This window comes from Eschrichtius robustus, chromosome 6 (genome assembly GCF_028021215.1).
Source record: "Eschrichtius robustus isolate mEscRob2 chromosome 6, mEscRob2.pri, whole genome shotgun sequence".
NCBI lineage: Eukaryota > Metazoa > Chordata > Mammalia > Artiodactyla > Eschrichtiidae > Eschrichtius > Eschrichtius robustus.
Genome location: NC_090829.1, coordinates 55,424,016 through 55,450,133, shown reverse-complemented (window position 1 = coordinate 55,450,133; position 26,118 = coordinate 55,424,016). Strand labels below are relative to the sequence as shown.

The following is a 26,118-nucleotide window of genomic DNA, read 5'->3' as shown; positions in this document are numbered from 1 at the left end:
GTCTAAAGTGATATATTAAGAATAACGCTGAGTTTCAGCGTAAATATGATGATTACCTTTGGATGTCTACCAAGGGGGCAGAAAAAGAGATTTGCTTCATGAATACAGCAAGTTTTCTTACTCTTTTAAGTCCATTTAATACTTCATAGGATGCAGTGAAACTGGGAGGAAATGCAGTAACCAAACTCATTTTGTGAATACTTCCCATCTATATTTCACTCTTTTTTTTCCATCGCCTGTTCCCTTTCAGGTGGTTACAATGACTAGACATACCAGAGTAATAGCAACCTGTAAACAGAAATGCTTCCATTGCTCAGCACTGATTTTGCCTTTTCCAAAATACTGATTCTTACTCATTTGTAGACAAAAACATTGTTACAATTGGTAGCAGATTTAGTGGTTGTCTCTGAAACACTATTGCTACTCTAATTTACACTGTTTTGCTGCAGCCACATATTGTGAATGGGATTGACTCCAGTTCCAAGGGAAAGAATGACTTCTAAACTAATCAGGGTAACTTTAACCCCTTTTCCATGGTGATCCGTTTATGTAAACCTGGTGTAATCCAGTCAGCATAGTTATTACCCTATTCACAAGAAATGATTCAAAATATGCATAAGATCAATTCAGAATAAGATTTTTTTTTTTTTTTTTTTTTTTGGTTGCTGGGGCTTTCTAGCATCATTGCTGTCCTGAGAAGAGATCCTCTCCTGCTTTGACAGAATTATGTACAGGTATGATTCCAAAAACTGCTGTCAGCATTTTTGTACCACGGAGGAATTCCACTGGTAAAAAGTCCAGCAGAGAGAAGGGCAGAGCTGAAAGGATAACAGATAAGTAGATCTGTGTTTGAGCTCCTCGTGAAGCATGACTCTCCTAGACTTTTCACTTGCATGAGAAAAATAGAATTCCTTTATTTTTATTAAACATTTGCACATGGGTCTTTACTAATAGCAAACAAAATTGTTCTGATATGTACCTTTTTCAGTTTTGAAGGAAATGTCTTTAAAGTGGATTACCCTCTCTCCTGTTTTCTTAAAAGTCAGTAACTATACATATCACGATTCTTTTTCTTAATGACTCGGGAACATAATTATGATCGTTCATTTTTATTTTATTTTAGAATGCAGAAATATTACTATTTGAACCTTCACTAAGTGATTCAAGGCCACTGTGATTTCAAATGTAATGAAGTCCTAAACCTTGATTTTGTAAAATTTAATTGACATATTAATAAATAAAACCTAATTGAGTCAAAGTAAATATTGTTTTCCTATCATAATGTCTTTCAAACAAAAATTTGTTGATTTATTCAAATTTAATTCTTGCTCAGTTTCTGAAATTCAATTCAATGTCATAAAAATATTCATATTTTTGGAATACATTCATCCTATCCTAAAATACCAATTACTGTGAACTCTTCAAGAGAGACATTGGATAATCAAATGATGACTATACTTGATGCTAAAAAAAAATGGCAATTTTGAATATTATCTATATCACACCAACAGCAGAATTTACAGGTCCAAAGATTATTTAAAAAAATACAGTAGACATTCATTCTTCCCTGGAAAAGAAGGTATACATACATACATACATATATTGATATAATTCAGTGCTTTCCAAGAAATAATACTGAGAGCAACTAGCACTGAAAGACCGTATCGTTGATCAGCTAATACCACACTGTGTGTGTGTGCGCGTGTGCGTGCGCAGATGCACGCGTGAGGGGATCTTTTATTATTGTCACCCATGGGGTCAGTGGGTACTGTCCCCAGGACATTTAAGTATCATGATCAAAGTTCATTATAACAGACTCCAATAGACTGCTCAGAGTCTTCTGGTTTGTCGTGTTATATTAGATATTTTTTTAGTAAGTGGTTATTGCCTGGGGATTTTAATTGTTTTTATTATACAGAGGCTTTGTTTCAACAGTACTTTTTGGAAGGACATTTGACCTGCCTACCTAGAGCTAATCTGTTTTCCATTGACTACTCTGCCCTTTGCCTCTGTACTTCTACAGCCCTTTGAGAATGATATTATCTGAGAATGGTATGAAAAGACAAAGACCCTCTCGTTCAAAGTGAGAAAAAAATGCAGAAATCAACATTCAAATTCACTTTCTACTTATGAATAGATCTCTGAAATAAGAAAGACTTGTATTTAGAGCATACAAAATTCAGTTATCACCAAAAAAGTTACTTTATGAGGCTACTGCTTCTTGAATTCGATATAAAAACTTCCTGAAGTAGGTTGACTGTCTTTAAAAGACTGTCATATTATTTACAGGTGATCACAGAGCTTCTTATTCTGATTTATATTACTAGTATAATTATATTCTGTAATAAACACATGTCAAAATCAGTTTTTACATATATATATAAAAGAAAAATATACGCTCAGAAAATAACAGTTTTTCAACTTATTCCTATCTTAATATGCAATAATAACTCCTTTAATATGTTGTAGCAGAATATCTACTTTGATGAATAACTTCTCTTTAAAAAGGGAGTCAAATTTTGGCACACTTATATTGTGTGATAATTTGCTTTTGCGTAATAAAAACAAAAACAAAGAAGAGAAACTGATAGTATAAGGCATGCCTTTAGAAGCTATAATGCAGTATAATGAAACACCATAAACCAAACCTCTCTAGGCAAGAAGAAATATAGTCAGTGCACTCTCCAATTTTAGTAAATGAAGATATTGAGTTTAATTATACATTTATAAAGAAAATACACACCTGTAATATTTCCCTTTCAAAGCATAAGAGGTTGGTTTTAATATCCTATCATCTCCCTTGAGTAGCTCCAACCAAAATTCTTTTTTATAAAGTACAGTCTCTGCATTGAAAATACATATTTGAGATGTTTTCTGGTTTAGCTCATGTCATGAACACATAGAGTGTAGATCTCTATGGAGACATTTTGTATCTAGTAACAATAATTTGATATAGCAGAAAAAATTTCCGAAGTGTTTTTAAAAATAAAAACAAAAGCTTTAAATCCACAGCTTCAGAATAACCTCAAATGTATACATAAACAGGATTAGAGAATATCATTTTTCTTGCTTTACTAAGTAGAATACAATATTCTCATATTTTATCCAAACAATACATCAACATTAGAGATACTTGGAAGACAATCAGATTTGCTCATTCAGATTAGAAATCATAGCCAGGTTTTCTAAGCATTTAAAGAACTGCACCAGAAATTCTATTAGCTCATGAATACAACATGCCTTTGAAATTCAGGAAAAAGAGTAAGAGATATTTGGTCTCATCCCTTTCCTCTTACTTCATACAAGGCAACTGAGCTACATTTTTAAACTATAGCTGAGAATGACATCTCAAAAGAAGTAAAATCATTCTGTACTTTAGTCTCCCTCTCCATTCTGGAGTTATGAGTAGGTTCTTTTAAGTTTTCAGTTACCATGCTATAAGAATCTTAATATTATAACAACTGGTACAAACATATTTTAATAGTGACATTTAGAGATAACTGCAGATTCATATTTCACAAGTCATGTTTTTAAAATAATATATTAGCAGAATATGACTCCATTAATTAAAGTGATGCTGGTTAATCATTTCTAAATGAAGATTGACAGCCAAATGCAATTAATATTAACTGAAATGGTTAAAAGTTACAATTATTTAAATGTTTTTCATCATTGAGGACACCACCATTAGCGTTTGTCCGCACCACTGCAAAACTGAGTTAAAACTTGTAGCTATAGGTAAGGGCAAATACAACTATATTGATAGAATATAAACTATGTAAGAATTATTAGCCTTGATTTCTAGGCTATACACAAATGCTGCCTTACTCTGCAATGTAATCTGACTCTGATACTTTCTCCATATATATAATGGAAATAAATATTATATTATTCCTACTGCTTTCTCTTTGTGATATTGTAATGTCTAAATAATTTTAGTAAAAGATATCTATTTTGACATTATATAAGAAAAAAAAGAAATGTGTATCCATTTAAGAATACTTTTAAAACCATATACTAATAAAAATATTAATATTGCATATCCTATACTAATTTTAAAAAAAAGAACCATTTTTTTATAAGGTGGGAAAAACAATGAAAGTACTAATAAACTGATATTTCTGGAGGAAGCTCACAAGCAGAATTAGGTCATTTGCTGGTTTCCATGGTACCCCATGTATAAGGTATTTTTTGTTTTACTGGATGTACAATTCATACTCACAGGTTTTAAAATATAATATAGAGCATTTGGGGTTCCAGAGGAAAAGTACTATTAATTCAATAATATGACAGATAGTACCTTTTCTCTGCCACCCCAAATGCTCTATATTCACATTTGATTTTAAAGTTCTTTCCTTCTAAACATAGCTGCATTTAGTTATTTATTGAATGTCTATTATGGCAAACTTTTAGCAAGAAAATGATAATAAAATATATTAAATCCCAAAACACATAAAATGAATACAGGACATTACATCAGAGAAAAGTAGATCAGAGAAAGGGGTACCAAGCTGGGTGAAGCTATTTATGGAAAATAGAAGAGAACTGAGGAGCAGGCATAAATGAAGAGAAAAACAATTTTAAATTTCCGAATAATTGGTTCAAAAGTTATAGTAAATGAGCAGTTGATTGGGTGAATATACTTTTTTCCAATTAAAAAAAAATGTGGTAAAACACACATAACTTAAAATTTACCATCTTAACTACGTTTAAGTGTACAGTTCAGTGATATTAAATACATTCATAATGTGTAATCATCACCACTATCCATCTCCATATCTGTTTTCACCTTTTAAAACTGAAACTCTATACCCGTTAAAGACTTAACTCCCCACTCTCTTCTCCCCCTCACTCCTGGCAACCATCATTCTGCTTTCTGTCTCTGTGATTATGACTTATTCTAGGAATCTCATGTAAGTGGAATCATATAGTATTTTTCTTTTGGTGACTGGCTTATTTCACTTAGCATAGTGTCCTCAAGGTTGTCCATGTTATAGCAAATGTCAATTTCCTATCTTTTAGAGGTTGAATCATATTCTGTTGTATGTACACACCACATTTTGCTTATCCATTCATCCATCTATGGACACTTGGGTTGTTTCCACATTTTAGCTATTGTGAATAATGCTACTATCAATATGGGTGTACAAATATCTCTTCAAGATGCCACTTTCAATTCTTTGGGGTATATACCCGGAAGCGGAATTGGTGGATCATGCGGTAACTCTAGTTTTAATTTTTTGAGGAACTGCCATGTTGTTTTCCACAGCAGCACTACTATTTTATATTCCCACCAACAGTTTGTGAGGGTTCCAATTTCTCCAAATCCTCACCAACACTTGTTATTTTCTGCTTTGTTATGTTTTATCTTTTGATATTAGCCATCCTAATGGGTGCAAGGTGGTGTGTGGATATGCTTTTGAATATTTCTCCTTCTTAGAATAGCATCATCTTGTAGATTCAATGAAACACTCTACCCTGGGTTGTTTGTCCTCTCCATTTTGCTTTTTGTCCTCATCATGAATACCATCAGGGTAACATCATCTTTATCATCAGTGATGATGAAAATGTTCCATAATGTATGCTATTCAGTGCAGTAGTCACTACCCATATGTGATTACTAAGCATGTGAATTGTAGCTAATGAGATGGAGAAAATGAAATTCTAATTTAATTTTTAATTTAATTTAAATCCACATGTGACTAGTGGTTATTATATCAGATAATGCATTTCTAGATCCTACTTCTTCCTGAGTTCTAACCTCATGTACCCAACTGCTTCCTTGACATATCTGCCTAGATGCCCTATAGTAAACAAAATTCCACATATCCATCGTCAAACTCATTACCACTTTCTTCAGGCCAGCCCCTAATGTAGTTAATTCAATAATATCAACTTTGTCCAAGATAGAACTATTCAAATGATTCTTTACTATTCATTCTGTTGCATGTTCCATATCCAGTAAATCCTATATCCTGTGCATATCCAGTGCTAGAAATATCTCTTAAATCTATCTTCTCTTTTCTAAACTACACATCATCATTCTTGCACACTACTACCAACAACCTACTCTTTAAGGAAATCTCAAGGGAAATTCACTGATATTAAGATAAAGTTAAAATTCTTAAATTCCTCAAGCATCACCTCTCTGGTGAATTCTTCAAGTCTCATAGAGGTAAAATCTTCATCCTCTTCCCTCCCATACGTTGTCCATATTACTGTCATCTCTTTTAGTATGTTATATTGAATTGATTTGCTTACCTTGGACCCACTGCTGTATGTTAATTGTTTTTTATTTCAAGTGTTTTGCTTCATCCTTGGCTTATAGTAGGCTACTAGAATGCTTAGATATCTAATAACAATTTATGAGCTAAATGCTGATGATTTAGAAATATAATGAGAAAATTCCTAGGTGTAGAAGGAGAAATAAGCCTATTTCAAAACATGAATCCATGGTGATTTTTATTCATTTATTAAAGGATTAAGCAGCTAAGATTTATATTGGTATTTCATTCATGTTTAGTCTTTGGAAGAATTAGTTTGGTCTCTGATAATTTAAAAAAACAAATGCTATTTTTTAAGGTAATTTTAGAGGATAAGAAAACATCTTCAACATCGAGGTAGGGTGCAACCTTTCAGCAGCTTTATACTGTACCACCTGACTGTCCCTGAATCCATGATAAATTACGCATTTTGGCATCAATATTGAGCCTTATTCTTTACTTTCTTAGGTTTCATGCTTTATATCAAAAAGGCAAATGCCAAGATAAATTCAAACTTTGTAAAACATTTTTTTTTTTTAAAAAGGAACTACAGGACAACATTGGAAAACTACTTACTAGGATTCAACTCACAGCTCACATCCCATGTGTGAGTGTGGTTTATTTATTTTTAATTTATTTTTAATTCAGAAAAGCACTAATGATAAATTATTAACTCTTTAATCCTTTGAAATTGTAATTTAATTTGACATAAATTATATTTGTGGTATATAACAAAGGTCCAGAATGCAGTTATTAATTTGGAAAAAAACAACAGATTGTATTATATGAACATTTCTATAAGATGTATATTTTTGTGTTTAATTAGATAACATTAAATACATGATTGTGTTATAGTGTTGTGTATCAAGTTTAAACTTTTATTGGGAAAATAAGAAATAGTATCTTCAGTATTTCCATTGTTTCTGATTTCTTGAAAATGTTTTAGTATTGATATAATAGCAATAATAACTGTGCTTTATCATTTTACGAAGTGTTCCTCATATTTCATAACATTTTCATAATTGACAGTGACAGAATTTAAACCTATCTATATCTTTCTATTCAAAACCCAGCACTATTTCTATAATATCACACTACTATGTGGATTATAATCAACATGTGATATACTGTGATAATACCACTATTATCCTTACTGAAACAAAATATTCTAAAGACCTCAACACTTCACAAATTAAATTTTATACTCCATTTGTACACATTAATTTATCACTATATTCTCAGCATTTAATTAATTAATTTAGTTATATGCTTTCATATCTAAGTTGTTTTTTCCCCCTCTCTTTCCTTTAAAGTAAAAGCTAAATGTAGAAAATGCAAGTAAGGGCCTATTTTGAAGACATTAGCACTAGTATTCTTTAATGTGTCAATAATTATACTCAATTATATACATATTGCATTTCCAGAGAAAATGTACGCACCATCTTTTCAATCTCAGAGAATCCTAGTGAGGAAATCCATTATGACTGTACCACTTTTTGATGTAGAAAATAAAGTTCTACTAAATAATATAACAAGTTGGGAGTCAAGATAGAACTAAAATCCATATTTCCTAGTTTTGTGCTCTGGTCAACCCCTCTATATTTATACTTTCATTTTGTTGTTGATCAAAGAAAATCTGATTTTAAAACAAAGTATTGGGCTTCCCTGGTGGCGCAGTGGTTGAGCATCTGCCTACTAATGCAGGAGACACGGGTTCGGGCCCTGGTCTGGGAGGATCCCACATGCCGCGAGCAACCGGGCCTGTGAGCCACAACTACTGAGCCTGCGCGTCTGGAGCCTGTGCTCCGCAACAAGACAGACCACGACAGTGAGAGGCCCGCGCACCGCGATGAAGAGTGGCCCCCGCTTGCCACAGCTGGAGAAAGCCCTCGCACGGAAATGAAGACCCAACACAGCCATAAATAAATAATTAAAAAAAAAAAAGACCCAAATTCTTGTGAGAATGTTTAAAAAAAATAAAAAAATAAAACAAAGTATCTATTAAACACTTTTTTTTTTTTTTTTATGGTTCCACAAGTTCCTATATTGGTGAAATAAGACTGAACTTCTGAAGCACAATTTCTTCCCTTGGCCTGAGTCTACAACATGAGTGGTTACCACAGGTAATGTGATGACTGGGGAAACAGTATCAACATTAGGTAAATATATGCCATCATTAAAAAATGTCATAGAACACCTGCTTCTGCACTTTAGATTTTAATTTTTCATACACATAGAATTCTTTCCACCATCCATTTAATGGGTTAAAGATCTGCTTACACAAGAAATATATTTGAAAATACATGTAGAACTTGTACCAATATCTGTGCATAAATTTGTGTCTTCTTTCAAATGGTCTCTTATTTTCTGTTTGACACTAAGTACTGATCTCATATTTATGTGTCAGGCCATGTTCTATGCTCCCCTACTCCCTTCTGACCCATCCATCCTTGCTTCCCAACATTCTTAGGAGTTGTAGGATGGCCGAGACCTCATGTAGCAAGAATCAGTGAGTGTTTATACCTCTAAAATCAAAACCTTAGAATTTTCTCTGGCTGGGAATTTCATGTGCTACACATTATCATCTCATTGTATACCTGATACCAATATGTTCTCAAACTGCCCCTTCTATAAAAATCCATGAATTTCTTGATCCACACAGAAAAGCAGAAAAATTGGAGAAAGTATTAATTCTTTCATTGCCCTAAAAATCCTCTAATGCTTTACTTAAAAATAAGTATATAAACCTAGGCTCTAAGTATCCATAACATTTGAACAAATATATACATATATACACATACATATAAACACACACACATCCTCATCCAAATGTATATAGATATATATATACTCAAATATATATATATAGATATATAGATATAGGTATCAGATTTGTATTTCTTTCTCTCTCTCTCCCTCTCCCTCTCCCTCTCTCTCTCTCTCTCCCCCTCTTTCTTTGCACATCAGGAGTACAGTTAAGATTTTAAATGCTAAGGAGTTATTATTTGGGGGCCACTTCTATTTTACTATATCCAAATAAGAATGAATAATGATCAGAGGATGGATATATTCAAAACTAAATCAAGGAACTAGATTAGACTGGAAAGGAAAGAGCTATAAATGTAGTTAAAATTCAGAAATCTTGAGCTTAGGAGAATTTTACGTAAAATATGGTCCAAACTCTTTATTTTAAAAGTTCAGAAAAAAATAAACGTACACATCTCTTAAATGCGAGGGTAGACCTAAAATTTTAGTTTTTGTGTTCTGAGCTCATTCCATTGCCACTCATTGAGTTCAGTTATTATACCACAATTCCTCTTTCTAAAGCAGAAAAACAGCCTTGTAAAATTTCACTAAGAAGATTTAAGAATGATTCAATCTTTCAACTAAGCATATATAAATATGGATTATTTTAAGTGTACTGAAATGCCAATATTCTCTACAAACTCTATCCCCCAAAGACTGGTTATGACTGGTTAAATCAATTGTTGGTAAATGTAAAAATTCACATAATGTCATATGATCTCAGAACATTAAACTTATTTACTCCATACTGTAGGATTTAATTTTCTTCATTCTATAAACTCACAGCCAAGTATATACCATAAAAATAGGTATGAGCAACATCAAAGAAAAGCAATTATTGTAAATTCAGTCTAACGTTTTCTTTAAGAAAAAGAGCCATTATTTTTTTTTAACTGCAACAATAAAGTACCACAAACAACAACGTACCTTAAATATTGAAACAAAACTTTGAAGATACAGAAATTCAAGGACTCATTTTGTATTGCCCTTAATCTAAAGTAAAGGGTGTATACTTGAGAATATACCACAAGTCTACTTTCAGATTAAGAATTTTATTAAGAATTTATTTCGGTGGTATATATACAATGGGATATTACTCAGCCATAAAAAAAGAATAAAATTTTGCCATCAGCATCAACATGGATGGACTTGGAGGGCATTATGCTAAGTGAGATAAGTCAGACAAATACTGTATGATATCACTTATATGTGGAATCTAAAAAACACAACAAACTAGTGACTATAACAAAAAAGAAGCAGGCTCACAGATATAGAGAACAAACTAGTGGTTACCAGTGGGGAGAGGGGACAGGGAGGAGAAATAAAAGGGCATGGGAGTAAGAGGTACAACTATTATGTATAAAATAAGCTACCAGGATATATTGTACAACACAAGGAATATAGCTGATATTTTATAATAACCGTAAATGGAGTATAACCTTTAAAAATTGTGAATCACTATTGTACACCTGTAATGTACAAAATATTTCACAACTGTACTTCAATTAAAAAATAATTGATTTTTTAATACAAATCATCAGTTATTGGTCTGTATGATCTTGATTGAGTTATCATATTTACTCCTTAGTAAAATAATAGGAGGTACTTGAAATCCTTTCTAGTATATTCTACAAATGAATATATATATATATATATATATATATATATATTTCTCTTGATTGGTTATTTTCCTTTCCTCCTTCTACTAACAGAAAGAACAAAACTTTCTCAATCTTTTCATGAATGCATTCCTCTCCTACCTTGGTAATGGTCTCATGAAGGTTGAAAAAAGGATCCATTTCTTCAATTTTTGTTGCAAGTTTAGGGAAAAAGCCTTCAGAGAGAAAACTTGGACCCTGTGGAAAACCAGAAAATAAACATTCTAAACTCTTCATTGATTTTGTTTTTCAAGTGCTTATTGGATTTTCTTTAAAGATTCAAAATGACTCTAAATTGCTGTAAGGTTTCTGTTGATTGTTGGACTTCATTCTGCTGATATAATTAATCAGTCACAAAATATTTATAAATTAAAATGATTAGACTTCTATAACACTTGACATTATTTGTATTTACCAAAGAATGTTTTCTTACTCAGAAGAGATCATTATTTGCAGTTCACCCTTTTATTTTTCAAATGCAGACTTAGTGTAGAGTAAGATACCTTGACTGCAAAACCCGTATCTAAAACCCCTTCTCTATTTTATATATTAAAATTTATGCTTAAAGACTGGTAGAATGGAATGTTTTTAATAAAAAAAAAAAGTCTAGGCAACAGGGTACATAATATTTTAAATACTGCAAACCTTACTTCAAAACAATAGTAGGATATGTTTTGAGTAGAATGACCTCATGGCTTTATGTGCTGCCAATAAAGTAGTAACGTTGTATCAAACCCTTAGCGTTAAGATGGTTGAAACGAATCAAGATATTGTAATTAATCATTCTGTACTTGCAGGTGCAGATAAATTTCAGGATGCAAGAAGACACGGGATGCTGATAAGGTAGCTATCTGCGACGGTCTGAATATTTATGCCCCCCCCCATTCATATGCTGAAATCCTAATCTCCAAAGTAACAGTATTAGGAGGTGGGGCCTTAGGGATGTGATTAGGTCATGAGGGCTTTGTTCTCATAATTGGAATTAGCGTTCTTATAAAAGAGACCTCACAGAGCTCCCTAGCCCCTTATATGAGGATACAATAAGAATTCTGCAACCTGGAGGAGGGCTCTCACCTAACCATGCTGGCACCCTGATCTTGGACTTCCAGCCACCAGAACTTGAGAAATAAATTTCTGTTGTTTACAAGCCACTCAGTCTGTAATACTTTGTTATAACAGCTTAAATGGACTAAGACAATACCTAAAACAATGTTCTTATAGTTATCAACATTATAAGTATCCTATGAAACAATTATTATCTACATATAATTTTCATTTGAAAACCTGAAGTAACTAAACTTATTTATCTTAAAAAATATAAGATTGGGACAGAATATATGTACTTATGCAGATGATAGATATATAGAAAGAAAGAAAAATAGATGGTAGATATATAGGTAGGTAAATTTTTCAAAAACTATCGTGGGAAAGATAGATTAAATCAAGTCTACACCAACAATGACCACACAGGATAACAAATTTAATTTGAATTCTATTAGAACTATTTATTAGAGTAATCCAACAGCAGAACAGACTACGTTGGGATATATCAATAGTGGGAAAGAAAGTTAGGATGATGTAGTTGATAGACTCAGAAGTCATACACATGAGAAATGAAACCAACATAATTGTAAGTCTTTATATATTAAATAATTCTGTGATCAAGCAGACTCTTAACCCCCTATTTTGAACAATACTGCGATTAAAAAAATAAAGTAATTTAGCTGTTTGCTCCAGCATAAATGTACTTTTCGATAATAAGACCATGAATCAACCAAATAGCTTACCTATCAAGACTAACACTTATTTGTCAAAACTTGTTTATGTTCCTCTCCTCATTTTACCCATCAATCTAAAAGTAATTTTAGAAACTGCCCAGTTCCAACCAGTATTCCAGTTTTTAAGACCTGCCATAAAACCACACAGCCAAGGCCTAAAATATCATAAATGCCCTTTCCTAATTTCTCCCCATTTTGAGAGACTACTAAGACTCAGTGCTATGGGTTGAATAATTCATATGTGAAATCCTAGCCTTTAGTACCTCAGAATGTGATCTTATTTGGAAATAGGTCACTGCATAAATAACTAAGTTAGAATGAGGTCATACTGGAATAGAGTTGGTCCCTAGTACAATGTGACTGGTGTCCTTATAAAAAGAGTAAATTTAGAGACAAATTTGTACACAGAGAGAAAAGCATTCAAACATGAAGGCACAGATTGGAGCGATGTGTCTGCAAGCCATAGAACTCAAAAGATTGCCTCAAAATCACCAGAAACTGGTCAAGAGGCTTGGAACTGATTCTCTGTCACAGACCTCAGGAAAAACCAACCCTGATAACACCCTGAACTGTTAAGACAATACATGTCTGTTGTTTAAGTCACTCAATCTGTTGTGTTTTGTTATGGCAGCCCTAGGAAACTAATACACTCAGTCAAGGTGGTATTCTTCTTTACTGAAATAGGTCTAATACACTTAATTTTGTTTATCAACAGGGTTTTGTGGAGGTATTTTGGGCAGTCAACATAGAAATAGGTTAAAATTTTGGTTTTGCCACTTAACAGTTGTGCCATATTAAGCATCTTAATCTCCAAAGGATTAGTTACAACATCTAAGAAACTTGGAGAATAACATATATTTCACAGAGGTGTTGTGAACAGTCCAATCCTGCTACATAGGAGATACTATGTTAATAACATTGATGATGTTGCTGAAAACAATAAATATCATAATAATGATGGTGAGGGTGGTAATGATGGGGTAGTGATTACGGTATGATGCTGAACTAAAGGAAATCCAAAGACTCTATCTATGATCCTGGGATAAACAGTGTACAATTTGCATAGAGGTATCTCTGAATTGACTTTAGTGAAAGTATGACATGGACAATTTGCAGCATTCATTTTCATTTAATAATTAAGCTTGAAGTTCTTAAAAAGTTTGCCCCATAAGTAGTTGTAAATAAACTTGAAATAATTTTACCTGATTAGTATACTTAGCAAAACAAAACTTCATAAATAGTGCAAAAGTAAAATATCAGCGAGCCTCAAAATGAATGATTCCATAAGAATAGAAATTGGGAGTTACAATTAATGAAGTTTTTATTGAACTTTCAATTATTCAAAAACAGAACATATTAATTTAAATTATCCATATGTGCCTTATTCTCTAATATAATCTCCTTCTCTTTCTGGTTCCTTCACCTATCTCTTTCATACCATTCTTTGTTTCTAGTGCCTCATTTTTTTAAACATTTAAAAATATATGCATTTGACACTTACTGTATGCCAGGTCCTACACTAAATGCAGGATGCTGTCCTTAATCTCATGGAACTTAATCTAATGTGATTTGGATGATAATAGATCTAACATCAATGTCTTTGAAAATATTAAGACACTACCATTCCTTTTCAATATAATAATCATCATTTATGAACAGGTATTTATATATCCTGACATAAAAAATAATGAAAAGATTAAAAAGAAGAATATATGCTTTGTAAAAGATTTTCACTGCTATCAAATTAACTATGAGTGATAGCTGTTTGATAATGACTCCCACCTGTTGATGAACAGAGGCAAGTAAAACACCACTAACCATTTAGAGAGCACTTTCGTTTAGAACAATTCATTGATAGACTGAAATGAAAGAGTAAGTTAAGATATGCAGAACTTAATATTGTATGTATGTCACATGGAGATCACAGTAAGAATATCACAGAAGAAGTGATATTGATAAGAAAAGTCTATCCAGGATCTAGTTTAAAATTCGGTGTGTCTCCCCAGCCTCTAAACTTACTTGTCCTTTCTGTAACATTTAACAATATTTAGCACACCTTTCTTCTTTCAACTCTTTTTCCTAAAGTCCATGATTTGACTCTGCTGGTTCTCCATTTATATATTATTTTCTACCTATAACTGGATTCTCTTTTCCTTTTTGAGTTTTTATTGTTTCTAGGTGGTCTACCCAATCTTCTCCTTATCACAGTCTCCCTAGGAGGTTTGGTCTACTTTTCTGGCTTCAGTGACCAAATTCAGATTGATAATTCCCAATTATCTATCTAATAAGATAATTCTTTATCTCTAGCTTAGTTCCTGTTTTTAGTTCATCATTTTTTGCCTACAAGAGCTTTCAGACACATCAACTCATGTTGCAAATCATGAGCATGTGTTCCCCCATTGTCACTTTCATTTCTTACCTTGGATAATAGCATAATACCTACATTTTACCCAAATGTGAAATTTTATGTCATTCTTGACTCCCATTTCTTTCACCCTTAGTACCACAGAACTACACTAGCCAATTTCTTTCTAATCTATATGTTTAGACAATTCTCTACAAGTTCCTATTTGTTGCCACAGTCCAGTTACTCATTACTTTCACCCAAACTATGGTCCTTATTGTCTGTAGAGGAAAGTCCAAACTCATTAGTATATTTCACAAACAAGTCCCAACCTATCTTCTTTCACCTTTAAACAAGTCTTTCTTTCCCATAAACTTATTTGCACTATTTTCATATAGCTACTGCTTCAGTCACAGCAGTCTATTCACCAAACTTTGAATTCATCCTTACCTTCACTATCTCTGTCCCTTTGTGCCATGTCTTCTTCTGCCTGGAATGTTTTTTTCTTTATCTGTTTATCAGGCTTCTTTCTATAACTGTTTTTCCTCGATCCTCACCAACCCATCAGAGTTCATAGTTCTCTTGTCAGTCTTTCCATATCACCTTGTGTTTGTTTTTTACTCACCATTTATTATATTTTTGTTATATTTCTGTTTTTATCACTATACCATGAGCTTTTTAAGACTTGAGACTCTTTTCTTATTAAATTAGTCTAAGACTGCCAGACAACCTTGAGTAAGTCATTAATCTCTCAAGCTTAATATCATCCTCCATAAAGCTGAAATGTAAATATACTTGCCCTTCTAACACCAGACAGCTCATGTCAGGATCAAGCAAAATAACAAAGTATATAAAATGCTCAGTAAGGAGGAAAGGATTACACTAGTACTGGATGGTGTTTGATTTTTATCACACTTGCTAGGAATTGCTTTTCTATATAATCAAGAGTCAGAGTTTTGAAATTTAAATTACTAAAAATTTGTATTTGTATATTAAACTCTATGTGAAATTTTTCTTTTAAAACCTACAGTTGTTAAAATAAAGTTTGAAAACCATTTCTGTAGGTGATAGGAAGTCCTTGGAGGGTTTTGAACAGAGCAAGTGATATTTTCAAGTGTGTATTCAGGATAGCACACACTGATGCATATGTGGGGAATAAATTTAAAAGAGAAACGATGGAAACAGGAAGTATAGACAGAAGACTATTGCAGTAATACAGTGAGAAAGAGTGAGAAGTTAAGTCAGGACAGTGGTAGTAGAAACAGAGAGGAGGAGATGTGTTTGATAAATGTTTGAGATAAAATTGGTACTACTTAGTAATTAACTGGAGTTAGAAACCTTAAAAAGGGGTCAAGATTGCAAGTATTTCTAGATTTGATAAAATGAGTGATAAAATTGGAGGTGATGTGTTTGTGGGACATCCATGTGATGTTATCCCAGAAAATGAGGGATGTCATTCAACACCAATTTGGTTAAAGACTAAATTCTAGACTAAAGATATAACAATAACTTGAAAAGCATGTACATGGTAGTTAAAATGTAAAAGGGGACTACATGCAGACTTAGAAGTATACTGAGTATAGCACAGATGACACTCTGAATAACAACAAGTTCTCTGAATGGCACTGATATTTGAGTGGGAGAATAAAAATAAAACCCACAATGACATTATAGATGGAATCATCAGAGAAATGTAAAGATAACCAGGTGAGTGTGATTTCATGAGAGTCAAAAAGGTAAAGACTGTTCGGGAATAAATAATCAATGCTTCAAAGGAAGTGAAGAAATACGTTAAGATAAAAATTATTCATCAGAAGTAGCATTTCAGAGGTTCTTGGTGTTCTTTGTTGGAGGGGTCTCTGTGGATTCATGAGTGCAGGAGACAATGCAATCAGTTGAGAGAATAAATCTGAAGAGAAGAAAGGAAACATCAACTATGAACTACATTATTCTCTCTAGAAATTAAGATTAGGCTGAGAAGTTAGAAAAATTGATCATTAACTACAGAGAGTAAAAGAATCGAGAAAGAGTTTATTTGTTGTGTTTTAGACTGGATTAATGTGGACATATTTTTAATATAAGAGAAAGCATCCAGAAGATAAAAAGAGATTTAAAAAATACCAGAAAATTTGGGGGAAATAAATAGATCACAGTCTTAAAGGAAAGGAATTCAAAGCTCACTAAAGTTACCCAGAAATCAGAGTTGTAAGTAGATGAGCCATTGGTGAAAAAGGATGAAATGAGGGCAGGCTAAAAATATGGTGGAAGACAATGTTAGTATGTAGACAGAGGTGAAGAAAGGAAAAAACACAAAAACAAAAACAAAGGTTATGTGTAATTCAGCTCTAAACTGGATTGAGTTGACTAAACTTTAACTCAGTACCATACTAAAATATACCCTTTGCATTTTTTTTCCAGAAATAACCGTTTAAAATAGTTAGTCCATGTGGGTTTAGTGGGTGCTGAACTAGACAAAAACAGTCTGCACGCAATTTTATACAGTTGGCACCCAATGAGCATGACCTAGAATGAATAGGATAATAATTGCCTTTTCCATTTACCAATACTAGGCCAAGCACTCTACACATATCACCTAATTTAATCCACACACTTACTTTTAAGGTGGAAACTATTATTACCCTGTCTTTACCAATGGGGGAACTGACAACCAATGAATTTCAGACAGTAGCTCAAGATCATACCATAAGTAAGTGGTAGAGCTAGATTTAAACCCAAGTCTCTCTGACTCCACAGCCCACACTTTCATTCCTATGCCACACACCTCCTCCTCACTGCCAAAGTTTCTCATAGCCTGAGATTCTGTGCTTTTGCATTTAAGTAGGAAAAGATTTCCCTCACCTCTTGTTCCAATTCCCTCCAAGTCCTAGTCTACTCTCTAAGTGGCATAAACACTATGCACAGTTTAAAGGATGTAATCAAAGACTCCCTGCTTAGACTAAATAAAATTGAATCTAAAAAGTCCCATGTGCACTTCCTTCATTGCAATATTCTCCTTTCTGCAATCAGAGAATATACACATCAATACTTAAATTTAATATATGAAATTAAAACACTTGCAAGATTTGAATGGCACTGACATTCATGCCACGCTGGGCTGAGAGAAAAGGTAATTAGAGCCACAATTTTTGAAACATAACATTCTCATCACTATTCAAAGTAAAACAGACCTGAGATGATGTGGAGTCTAAATAAAAGTGTAACAATCCAAGGGTCAAATATAGAACAACATCAGGACATTATTTTCTGAATTCACTCATGTTTTTCATTTCAATTATTTTTTTCAAGTTCTAGGACGGCCCATAGTGTTGGCTTTATTGAAAATATTCAAGGCACCTTCATAGTTCTATTCATATTGATTTAGCATCCTAATCTGAGACCTGGATAAGATATTAGAAATCTTAATTCAACCCAAGTATACAAAGCAAAACATGGAAAATTCAGATTAAATCATTTTTACAAAGTCAAAAAATATTTATTAGAAAACCAACACTAAAAATTAGCTCTGGGTGTGTGTTTCTTAAACATTTTGCCTTTTCTTATAAAGTACTTTTGAGATGGGGATAATAATTGTAATATTAGCTTTTGTGAATCATTCCATTGAATTCATGATTTATTTTTGGTCTTGAAGTTCTTACATGCCAACACAATACTTTTATAGGACCCAGTCTTCATATTTTAGACTTTCTTCAAGCTAATCAGCTTTACTTATTTTGCCTTCTTTCCTCCCTTAATCATTGAATGTGCGCCTGTCTTACCTATTAATAAATACAAACTGTGCATCACTAGTTAAATAGTCTATGCTTATGTTTTATTTTGTTTTGTTTTTCATATCACACTTTCTAGACAGATCAGGAGGCAGGGAAAGCTAAGGTACAACAACAAAGAACCAAACAATAAAAGATGCTCTTATCAGAGTATTTCACAAATTAAGGCATTGTTATAATAAATGTCTTTAGTTTACTTATATTTCAATGGTAAATAATATTTTGATGGTAAATAATTAAGATTAAGTGCATAGATATGGCTTATTAAGCTTTCTTAATAAACATTAATTATTCCATATGGTAAAACCAATGAGTAGTGTTTGCTAATGCTTCCATATCTGTGCTGCCATTATGGATAGAAGAATAACACGTGACAATCCAGCACAAAGAGCAGGCTCAGGGGGAGGAACCCTGCAAAGGTTGTATTAACAAGGTGACAAAAAATGACTGACCCAAAGTCCCACTTATCAGCCCCGCAACTTCTAGGGTCTCATAACATTAACTCTATAAAGAGTTGTTATTAACTCTACAGATGAGTTATAGGAGATAACTCATCTCTTTTTACATTCTATCCCTTAAACTTCCACGAGAATTCTTTTGTTTTTTGTTTGTTTGTTTCCAGCAAAAGAAGAGGGAGGAGCAATGAACTTGCTGACACTTGCTAACACTGTGCAAGGGACCAATGCAGCATAGTTTCACATTAGGAAGGAAAAAATAAATATAACTATTTATTGTTGTATTTTTCTATTCACTCCTAAACAGAGTTCTCTGTAGCTGTGATGCCCTGTAGTACATATTTCCAAAAAAATAAGTAAATAAATATAATAAAGTATCAGCTTATAAAACAGAAAGATGAGAAATCAGCAGCCTTTTTCTGAAACCAGCAACTGACTGCCTACAGGCTCTTCGTTGTGCGTATTTATCACCAGTGGCCCTGCACCACTGCATTCATTCCCTGAGACTTTAGGGGCGATTCCTTCCTAGCCTCTTCTAGCTTTTTGACTGTGGCTGCATAACTCATATCTGTGCCTCTGTCTTTAAATGGCCTTGTCTTCTGTGTGTCTTCTGTCTGTGATAGAGATACTTGTCATTGGATTGAAAGCCCACCCAGATAATTCAGGATGATTTTATCTCAAATCCATAATTTAATTACACCCACACAGACTCTTTCCCCATATAAGGTCCCATTCACAGGTTCCAGGTGACATATTGTTTTGGGGACCACCACACTACAATTACTATCTTCATGTCTTCAATGGGCTTTCTATGCTAAAGCCTGGGAAGGTTATTGCTAGTAACAGACCTCAAGATTCAGTTCTAATTCAGACTTTATCCTTGCTTCTCCTCTTTTCAAGAATAACCATAAAATTGAAGGATTATACATTTGTAAAATAACCCTGAGGTGAGGCACACATTGAAACTATTCTAATTAAGTAGTAGTTGTGGATTAGCTACAAATTCAAGGAGTGGTCTGGTTTGGAAGGTGTTTACATAGGTATAAAATTGTCAAAACCTATCTAACTTAACACATAAAATTTGTGCATTTTATTGTGTATAAATTATATCTTAAAGGAAAACAACTTTCCTAGATAAGGGACATTACTATCATCCCACAGAGATTTTTCTTTCTCTTCTTCTAGTGTAAGTTTTGGTAAGTTCTGGTTTTCAAATAATTTGTCTATTTCATCTAAATTATGAAATATATTGCTATAAAATTGTTCATAATATCACCTATTTATCATTTTAATAGGATCTGAGGTATTGATCATGTTGGTAATTTTTGTATCATCTCCTACACAGCTATTTACAATCATTAAAATTTTGGCTGTTGTCTTCTTACCCCCATGATTTCTTACAAATATATTCCATGTTTTAAAGTTTTCTGTGTTGCTTTGATATACATTATTTTTTGATAGCCACAGTTGTTTAAGATCAGAAAAGTGGTGTTATCATTACCCTCATTTTATGAATAAGTACTGAGATTCAGAGATTATCTAACTGGATAGATTCTGCTACTAGGTGGTACAACCTGGATTGGAATTCAGATCTTCATCTCCAATCTGCTGCTACTCACATTCCATAATCCTGCATCTCAAATGCGAAAATCAAGCCAGATTAGCAGTCAGTGCTAGATATTAGAGAGGATACTATAGAAATTGCAAGACAAAAATGAGTGCCCAGTTTAGTGTAAAACTAAATTGGATACAATAGAGATCGTTTTAAGGTTTAAAAATCCATGATAAAATTCCACACATAAATCACTGCTTGTCCAGTTGTTTTATGGTACTTATTGAGTGAACATAGTCACAGATAAATTCTTTCATTTCCCTTTCTTGTCTCTACACTTTCCAAGGCTAAGCTAAATGTGTATTATATAGAAATGGCTTTTTATTAGTGAAATTAACGAAGCCTTTCTTAGTATCCACAGGAAAGGGAGGAATAGGGCATGTATAGTCTCAAAAATAACATTTTATTAATTCAACAAGTGTTAATTACTAAATAATATCAGAAATTTCAAGGATTTATTAAATGAACATGTTTATACATAATATCCTCATCTTTAATTCTCCTGAAACTGCAAATTAAAATAAAACTTTAAAGCTTTTGGTATGTAGGAGGAATACTAAGAGACTAAAACAAAGTCTAGCTAGAGAACAGTGAATTCAATAATAGTGATTTTGGTAGCTATCATTTACTGAGTGCCTACTATGTACTGTACTGTCAGAAAGGAAATCCTCATGTATATCTGCATGGCTAAGATTTTATAAGCAAATTTTACCGGAACCTGTATTAAATAACAAGCCTTGGAAGTTAAATGATGACTGAATAGTGAGAGAAACCTGAAGAGATTTACCTTTCTGGAGGTAAATCTGTGTTTACTCTTTAAAGGGGATAAAACCCAGAACCCTGGAAACATACCATTACATTACATTCATAACACTACATATGTAATATTACATTCCAATGGGGAAGAATCCCACCATCCCCTTCCCTTTCTAAGGAGAATTTATTTACCTTAGGGAAAGGAAGCTTCTTTCCCTCTCTTAGGAGGGAAGGGAAACAACGTACACATAAACTTATAAATTCATATTTTCAGGGTTCTTGTACTTTGTTATAGCATGCAAGACTGTCTATCTGGCTCTTATTGCCTCAGAAGGGGAAGAGAATGGGATGTAAGGAACCAATGATGTTACTGCTGTAAATAATAATAAGTCTGATCTCTGCTCCAGAAAACTCATGTTGGCATTCAGGATAATATAAATGAATATAGATTTAAAAATATGTCAGTAATAGGTACTTTAATAACAATAGCAATAATAATAACAATGTTCTTATTAATTAATCTGAGTAAATATAATAAATGTATAAATATTGCATAATACAATAATTTAAAATACAAATATTTACTAGTTATGTATTATGAATATATGTTTATTACGCTAAAAGATATATTTTATATTATATATACTATTTACGTAATAAATATACAATATATGTTTGTCTATGGTAAATAAAGAATCCTTCTGGTCTTCTTTGCTGTGCCTGTCTGGCTGACTGCCACTGCCCATCGACCCTTTCTACTAATGATGTACTCAGGTGGCAGCTTTGCTGAGGCCATTTCAGGCAGCCTATCTTCATAACGGGACAAACAATGATGCAAGCTTGCCTGGCCAGGGACACTCACCATCCCTTGCTGAGTGATCTTTGGCAAAGCAACACTCCTGAGATGATTTCTCCTTTGTAAACCATGTGGCTGACAGGGTCTAGGTGCTCCAGCCAGGTGTCAGGCCTGTGCCTCTGAGGTGGGAGAGCTGAGTTCAGGACATTGGTACACCAAAGACCTCCCAGCTCCACGTCATATCAAATAGCAAAAGCTCTCCCAGAGACCTCCATATCAATGACACCCTATGCCAAACAACTGGCAAGACAGGAACACAATCACATCCATTAGCAGAGAGGCTGCCTAAAATCATAATTAGGTCACAGACACCCCAAAACAACCACTGGGCATGGTTCTGCCCACCAAAAAGAAAAAATCCAGCCTCATCCACCAGAACATAGGCACCAGTCCCCTCCACCAGGAAGCCTACACAACTCACTGAACCAACCTTAGCCACTGGGGGCAGACACCAAAAAAAACGGGAACTACAAACCTGCAGCCTGCGAAAAGGAGACTGCGAACACAGTAAGTTAAGCAAAATGAGAAGACAGAGAAACACACAACAGATGAAGGAGCAGGGCAAAAACCCACGAGGCCAAACAAATGAAGAGGAAAAGGGCAGTCTACCTGAAAAAGAATTCTGTGTAATGACAGTAAAGATGATCCAAAATCTTGGAAATAGAATGGAGAAAATACAAGAAAAGTTTAACAAGGACCTAGAAGAACTAAAGAGCAAACAAAAAATGATGAACAACACAATAAATGAAATTAAAAATTCTCTAGAAGGAATCAATAGCAGAATAAATGAGGCAGAAGAACGGATAAGTGACCTGGAAGATAAAATAGTGGAAATAACTACCGCAGAGCAGAATAAAGAAAAAAGAATGAGAAGAATTGAGGACAGTCTCAGAGACCTCTGGGACAACATTAAACGAACCAACATTCGAATTATAGAGGCCCCAGAAGAAGAAGAGAAAAAGAAAGGGACTGAGAAAATATTTCAAGAGATTATAGGCTAAAACTCCCTTAATATGGGAAAGGAAATAGTCAAGTCCAGGTAGCACAGACAGTCCCATACAGATTAAATGCAAGGAGAAACATGCCAAGACACATATTAATCAAACTATCAAAAATTAAATACAGAGAAAAAATGTTAAAAGCAGCAAGGGAAAAACAACAAATAACATAAAAGGGAATCCCCATAAGGTTAAGAGCTGATCTTTCAGAAGAAACTCTGCAAGCCAGAAGGGAGTGGCAGGACATATTTAAAGTGATGAAAGGGAAAAAAATACAACCAAGATTACTCTACCCAGCAAGGATCTCATTCAGAATCGACAGAGAAATTAAAACCTTTACAGACAAGCGAAAGTTAAGAGAATTCAGCACCACCAAACCAGCTTTACATCAAATGCTAAAGGAACTTCTCTAGGCAGGAAACACAAGAGAAGGAAAAGACCTATAATAACAAACCCAAAACAATTAAGAAAATGGAAATAGGAACATACATATCGATAACTACCTTAAATGTAAATGGATTAAATGCTCCAAACAAGACATACAGACTGGCTGAATGGATACAAAAACAAGACCCATATATATGCTGTCTACAAGAGATCCACTTCAGACCTAGGGACACATACAGACTGAAAGTGAGGTGATGGAAAAAGATATTCCATGTAAATGGAAATCAAAAGAAAGCTGGAGTAGAAATTCTCATATCAGATAAAATAGACTTAAAAATAAAGACTACTACAACAGACAAAGAAGGACACTATATAATATCAAGGGATCAATCCAAGAAGAAGATATAACAATTGTAAATATTTATGCACCAAACATAGGAGCAACAAAATACATAAGGCAAATGTTAACAGCCATAAAAGGGGAAATCAACAGTAACACAATCACAGTAGGGGACTTTAACACCCTACTTTCACCAATGGACAGATCATCCAAAATGAAAATAAATAAGGAAACACAAGCTTTCAATGAAACATTAAACAAGATGGAATTAATTGATATTTATAGGACATTCCATCCAAAAAAAACAGAATACACTTTCTTCTCAAGTGCTCATGGAACATTCTCCAGGATAGATCATATGTTGGGTCACAAATCAAGCCTTGGTTAATTTAAGAAAACTGAAATTGCATCAAGTATCTTTTCCAACCATAACGCTATGAGACTAGATATCAATTATAGGAAAAATATCTGTAAAAAATAAAAACACATGGAGGCTAAACAATACACTACTAAATAACCAAGAGATCACTGAAGAAATCAAAGAGGAAATCAAAAAATACCTAGAAACAAATGACAATGAAAATATGATGACCCAAAATGTATGGGATGCAGCAAAAGCAGTTCTAAGAGGGAAGTTTTTAGGAATACAATCCTACCTCAAGGAACAAGAAAAATCTCAAATAAACAACGTAACCTTATACCTAAAGCAATTAGAGAAAGAATAACAAAAAAACCCCAAAGTTAACAGAAGGAAAGAAATCAGATCAGAAATAAATGAAAAAGAAATGAAGGAAATGATAGCAAAGATCAATAAAACTAAAAGCTGGGTCTTTGAGAAGATAAATAAAATTGATAAACCCCATTATCCAGACTCATCAAGAAAAAAAGGGAGCAGTCTCAAATCAATAGAATTAGAAATGAAAAAGGAGCAGTAACAACTGACACTGCAGAAATACAAAGGATTATGAGAGATTACTACAAGCAACTATATGCCAATAAAATGGACAACCTGGAAGAAATGGAAAAATTCTTAGAACAGCACAATCTTCTGAGACTGAACCAGGAAGAAATAGAAAATATAAACAGACCAAACACAAGCACTGAAATTGAGACTGTGATTAAAAATCTTCCAACAAACAAAAGCCCAGGACCAGATGGCTTCACAGGTGAATTCTATCAAACATTTAGAGAAGAGCTAACACCTATCCTTCTCAAATTCTTCCAAAATATAGCAGAGGGAGGAACACTCCCCAACTCATTCTACGAGGCCACTATCACCCTGATACCAAAACCAGACAATGATGTCATAAAGAAAGAAAGCTACAGTCCAATATCACTGATGAACATAGCTGCAAAAATCCTCAACAAAATACTAACAAACAGAATCCAACAGCACATTAAAAGGATCACACGCCATGATCAAGTGGGGTTTATTCCAGTAATGCAAGGATTCTTCAATATATGCAAATCAATCAATGTGATACACCATATTAACAAATTCAAGGAGAAAAACCATATGATCATCTGAATAGATGCAGAAAAATCTTTTGACAAAATTCAACACCAATTTATGATAAAAACCCTTCAGAAAGTAGGCATAGAGGGAACGTACTTCAACATATTAAAGGCCATATATGACAAACCCAGAGCCAACATCGTTCTCAATGTTGAAAAACTGAAACCATTTCCTCTAAGATCAGGAACAAGGAAAGGTTGCCCACTCTCACTGCTATTATTCAACATAGCTTTGGAAGTTTTAGCCACAGCCATCAGAGAAGAAAAGAAATAAAAGGAATCCAAATCGGAAAGAAGTAAAGCTGTCATTGTTTGCAGATGACATGATTGTATACATAGAGAATCCTAAAGATGCTACCAGAAAACTCCTAGAGCTAATCAATGAATTTGGTAAAGTAGCAGGATACAGAATTAAGGCACAGAAATATCTTGCATTCCTATACACTAATGATGAATAATCTGAAAGAGAAATTAAGGAAACACTCTCATTTACCATTGCAACAAAAAGAATAAAATACCTAGGAATAAACCTACCTAAGGAGACAAAAGACCTGTATGCAGAAAAC

The 26,118-nt window shown here is 33.4% G+C and overlaps 1 protein-coding gene across 15 annotated transcripts in view; it reads right to left on the bottom strand.

Annotated features, from left to right (window-relative positions):
• The window catches only part of NAALADL2 (N-acetylated alpha-linked acidic dipeptidase like 2), a 1,511,782-nt gene that overhangs the window by 205,898 nt on the left and 1,279,766 nt on the right, over positions 1-26,118 (bottom strand). For 14 of the 15 annotated variants that reach the window (XM_068547430.1, XM_068547429.1, XM_068547431.1 and 11 more), the window contains one exon: positions 10,829-10,924. The exons of the other annotated variant lie outside the window; for it this stretch is intronic. In XM_068547430.1, coding sequence (XP_068403531.1) covers positions 10,829-10,924 — 96 coding nt within the window. The remainder of the gene's footprint in view (positions 1-10,828; positions 10,925-26,118) is intronic. 15 annotated transcript variants of the gene reach the window in all.